Source organism: Octopus bimaculoides, chromosome 21 (assembly GCF_001194135.2).
Source record: "Octopus bimaculoides isolate UCB-OBI-ISO-001 chromosome 21, ASM119413v2, whole genome shotgun sequence".
In the NCBI taxonomy this organism is placed as follows: Eukaryota; Metazoa; Mollusca; class Cephalopoda; order Octopoda; family Octopodidae; genus Octopus; species Octopus bimaculoides.
In genome coordinates this window covers 1,243,624-1,248,330 of record NC_069001.1, presented here as the reverse complement: position 1 = coordinate 1,248,330, position 4,707 = coordinate 1,243,624, and the positions used below count along the sequence as shown (strand labels likewise).

The 4,707-nt window shown below is 37.1% G+C and overlaps 1 protein-coding gene across 3 annotated transcripts in view; it reads right to left on the bottom strand.

The window, feature by feature from the left end:
• The window catches only part of LOC106878658 (nuclear receptor subfamily 5 group A member 2), a 171,058-nt gene that overhangs the window by 81,904 nt on the left and 84,447 nt on the right, over nucleotides 1-4,707 (bottom strand). Inside the window, exon 1 of one of the 3 annotated variants that reach the window (XM_052975631.1) lies at nucleotides 2,587-2,698. The exons of the other annotated variants lie outside the window; for them this stretch is intronic. Within the exon in view, the coding sequence (XP_052831591.1) occupies nucleotides 2,587-2,614 (28 nt within the window). The 5' untranslated portion in view covers nucleotides 2,615-2,698. Of the gene's footprint in view, nucleotides 1-2,586; nucleotides 2,699-4,707 lie in introns of those variants that run through there. 3 annotated transcript variants of the gene reach the window in all.

The following is a 4,707-nucleotide window of genomic DNA, read 5'->3' as shown; positions in this document are numbered from 1 at the left end:
GTATGTATATACACATATATATACTTGTATGTGTGTGTATGCATATACATATATGTACGTATATATAATATAAGTGTGTGTGCCTATACACACACACATAACAATAATGTCAAATTTCTACTGTTGTTGTTCTTGTTCTACTTGTTCTTATGGGTGTGGTGCTGAGAATCATAACACAAGATATGGAGTATTAAACAGATGAGAGACAGAGGGAGGTTGTGATTCGGTTTCTACAATGAAAAATATATTCGTTAGAACTGCTTCCATGATGTATGTGGAGTTGAGTTCATTCATAATCCAACAGAAGAAATTGGGGAAGATTTGGGGGTTTATGTGTGTGTGTGTGTGTGTGTGCATGTGTATGCCTGTGTGTGTTGTTACATGTGTACTTTTGAATGTGTGCGTGTGTATGTTATTGCGTGTCTGTCTCTATGGCTTTGTATAAGCTTGTGTGTGTGTGTATCTTTTTTTTTTACATGTGAGTTTTTGATGTTTGTGTGTTCGTGTGTGTTTTTACCTGCATGTGTATGTGTTTGCGTGTGTGTTTATATGTCTCAGACAGTGACAAGACTAAAGTTCTGACCCCTACACTTCAGTTAGCTGTAAATAGAGTAAGAAGGTAAATAGGGAAACGTAGTCACGTTAACCCTTTAACAATTAGATTACTCCGTCAAATGTAAAAGATTATCTATTCACATTATCTTGAATTGTCTGATGAGATACTCTGCCTTTGTTTAAATTAATTTGGAAAATAATGAGGAATTTATTAAAATGACTTTGTTGTTGTTAAGCGTATGTTTTAGGACATAACACGAAATTTTGAAGGAAGGTTTTCGATCACTTTAACCCTTACTATTGAAATATACAGCATAGCCAGGTAGTTAAAAAGTTTGCTTCTCAACTATGTGGTTTCAGGTTCCATCCCACTGTACAGCACCACGAGATGAGTAATTGTTTTCTATTACAGTCCCAGGTTGACCAAAGCCCTGTAAATGAATATGGTAAATGGAAACTATGCGGAAGCCTATAAAATGTGCATGTGTCTGTCTGTCTGTTTACGTTTGTGTTTGCCCCACTCCACTACCTGATAACCGGTGTTGGTTGACTTATATCCCAATAATTTTGCTGCTTCGGCAAAAGAAACTGATAGAATAAGTTTGCGACTAAAAGAAATAAAACCAAATATTGGGGATGATTTGTTTGACTAAACACTTGAAGGCAGTGCCCTAGCATGGCCACAGTCCAAAGACTGAGACAAGCAAAAGATAAAAAAAACAAAAACAAACAAAGAGAGAGACATCACTGATTACGACAACTGTTTCGTAAATTGGTGAGCTTGAGGAGTTAAAAATATTGGTAACAAGGAGAAGAATCACAGAGGCACAATAATGTTTGGGTGGTGGTGGTCACAAGATGTGCCACAAGTATTTGTTAGTGCCTCCTATATATGTATTAGATGTAGTATAGTAAGAAGAATCAATGGAGAGGTACGTGTTCCACACATGTATGCATGTATATATGTGTGTGTGCAAGCAGAGCAGAATATGTGCGTGTGTGTGTGTGATAATCCTTGGCACTATTTGTTTGCTTCAAGCGAAGAAGGAAAAAAACAAAAAGAAAAAAATGAACGATAAAATGGTGAAAATCTCGTGTGAATTGGCTGAGGAAGCAACCAAAGATTCCTTTCAAGTATGAAATTACAAGAGATAAGATTGAGAAACGTTTGTCTATTTCTATTGTTGTCGAAACTCATAGGAAAAAAAAAACAAACACAATAATAATAATAATAATCATCATCATCAAACAGATCAAGCCATTCAGGATAACCGACCGGATATTGTAGTGAAAAATCGCACTGACTAAACATGTTTGCTCATAGATATGTTAATCTCAGCAGACCACAAAACCTCTGAGAAAACGTTTGAAAAGTTAAGTAAATAGAAGGACATTGAAACAGAGATCTCAAAAATGTGGCACCTGAGAGAGGCAACTGTACCTGGGATCGGTGTAGTTTTGGGGACAAAATCAAATGGCACTCTTGAATACTATAGTAAAAAAAACAGGAAACTTCAACAGTAGCAGAACTGCTATATACAGACTCAGGAAGACATGGGACAAGGTGGTGAAGCATGATCTTTGAATGTTAGGTGGATGCCACCAGGGAGCCTGAACCATGCTAGTGCTTTACTCAACACATCAGCACGCTAATTGATGTATACCCATTAGTCCAAAATATTAGATATATATATATATATATATATATATATATATATATATATATATTGTATATATATAAATCAGTGAGGAAACAGAAGACAAGTGCTTTTGAATGGAAACTACCCTGTGCAGTATTTGATCCAACAAGTTAGAGCTTCTCTTGTGCATGGCATTCATTCCCTTGTCACTGTTGTTCCATCAGAAATGCAGTGGTTAACCCCTGGTTGCCACCTTGAGTCCCAGCTGCACCCCAGCAAATCCTACAGACAACAACACTATTGTTTACTAAATGCATTATAAAACAATACAAAACAAACAAACAAAGAAATAACAATAAAAGTAAGTGAAATAAACAGACAGCTTCTATACCTGGTCCTTTCATTTTAAAATAGTCCATCTTAGTCCTTCAGAAATTTCAACCAAGAAGCTGACACTTGGAAGTACCTTCAACACCCTGTCCCACCACACCCCATCCTCACCCTGATTTGCCGCACACCTTTCATTCTGTTTTCTTTTGTTTGTCATTTTTTTGCTCCTCCTCTGGACGTTGACTGGTAAACGTTCTGGCAGGGCATTGACCATATCTGTATCTGTCGGTCGATCTTAACCAGTCTGATAGGGATAAAGCCTGTAAAGGTCATTGGCACAGCAACCGCTATGTACACTACTGCCTCACTTACTAGAAAAGTGAATTTAAATAAAATAAAATTAAATTAAAAAAACAACGGAAAACAGATAAGATCTGACCCACCCTGAAATATCACAACTTTTTATGATAAAACTATGTCATTGATATCAATACTAAATCTAACTGCATTGAATCAAACACATTGAGCACAAGACTTTAAGTCTGGGACATACTGTATTGGTTCTCCTTTGCTAAACTGCCGAGTTACGGGGACATAAACAAACCAACACCAGTCGGTTCATAGGAGGGACTTGCACATACACACAATGACATACATATGCACAAACATTCATACAAACACACATACACAATAGGCTTCCACACAGTTTCCATTTCCCAATTTCACTCACAAGGCATTGGTCGGCCCTGAGCTAGAATAGAAGAGACACTTGCTCAAGGTGGCAGTGGGACAGAACCCAGAGCCACGTGGCTGCAAAGCCAAGCTTCTTAACCACATCATGGCCTTTAGAAACCAATTTGAAAAAAAAACAAAAAAATTAGAGATGAATAAATAAATATAAATAAAATATCATTTCATATCCTTTCCAATCATCAGCATCATCATCATCATCATCTGTCTTTAACAATAATGGTTTTAACTTACAATCATCCTCTCTCTCTCTCACACATACACACACATATATACAGACATACACAGACCAAAAGATAACTTTCACACCAGACTTCTCTCTCTCTCTCTCTCTCTCAAATCCTTACATAACATATAGATCAGTTATAATGGGTTTTCCCCTTCTCCATTTGCTCTGACATGGCTTTTAATTTAACCTCCAGGCAGGGCTCGGTTTCACCTGTCATCCAATGAAGAAGGATTGAAACATGCTTTTTTAAATAGCATAGTCACAGGGGCAGCAGACAAATATAGACTCCGTGCGCGCGCGCGCGCATGTATGCGTGTGTGTGTGTGTGTGTATGCATATGTGTGAGTGTGCGCATAGGAATGGTATCCAGCTGCAAACATCTGCTTCAGTAAACTCCATCCATGGAAAAGTGGATGTTAAATTGACAATGGAGATGGTGATGAAGATAATGATGATGATGATAACGATGATGACAATAAAAGTATTGCTACTGGCACTCTGCTAGAAGACATTTTCTAAAGGTACCATTCAGTGGAATTGAATCCTGAAGCAAACTACCTTACCACATGGCTATGCCTGTACCCAGTAATATATACTGTATTTGATGCAATAAAACATGCCTGGACCATTTCAGATGCACCCCAAATTCAGGTGAAAAAGTCTTTAGTGCATGAAAGCTTGTAGGAGGCCAAACATCACATAAAGGACCCAGGGGGGATTTTTAGCTGAGATATTTTTTTGGAGAAAAAAAAATGTGTTTTATATGCTTTCAAATACGGTAACCAATCCCTAAAAGATTAAAGGTAACTCTAGCAGTAATACAAATAAACATAAAGAGCCCTGCCTCTTTGCACCAATACAACGGATGGCTAAACGAGGTGGACTCCAGCAGGGCCTGAAATCTAGAACAACAAACATGAAAGCAACACAGAGCTACAGAGGATAGCAAAAACACATCTACCAATTGCACCGGTTTCCCCCACATACAGGAGGGCTGTCATTGTAGTCATCACTTATTTGATTACAAATTAATTAATTAATTAATGAAAACTATTAATAGACAAATTGGATGCCAAGATATAGGCTGATATATAGTGCTAGAATGAAAGTTCTCTCTTGCTGAGATACAAAAGTTCACTGATAGCACAAATATATATATATATATATATATATATATATATATATATATATACACACACACAC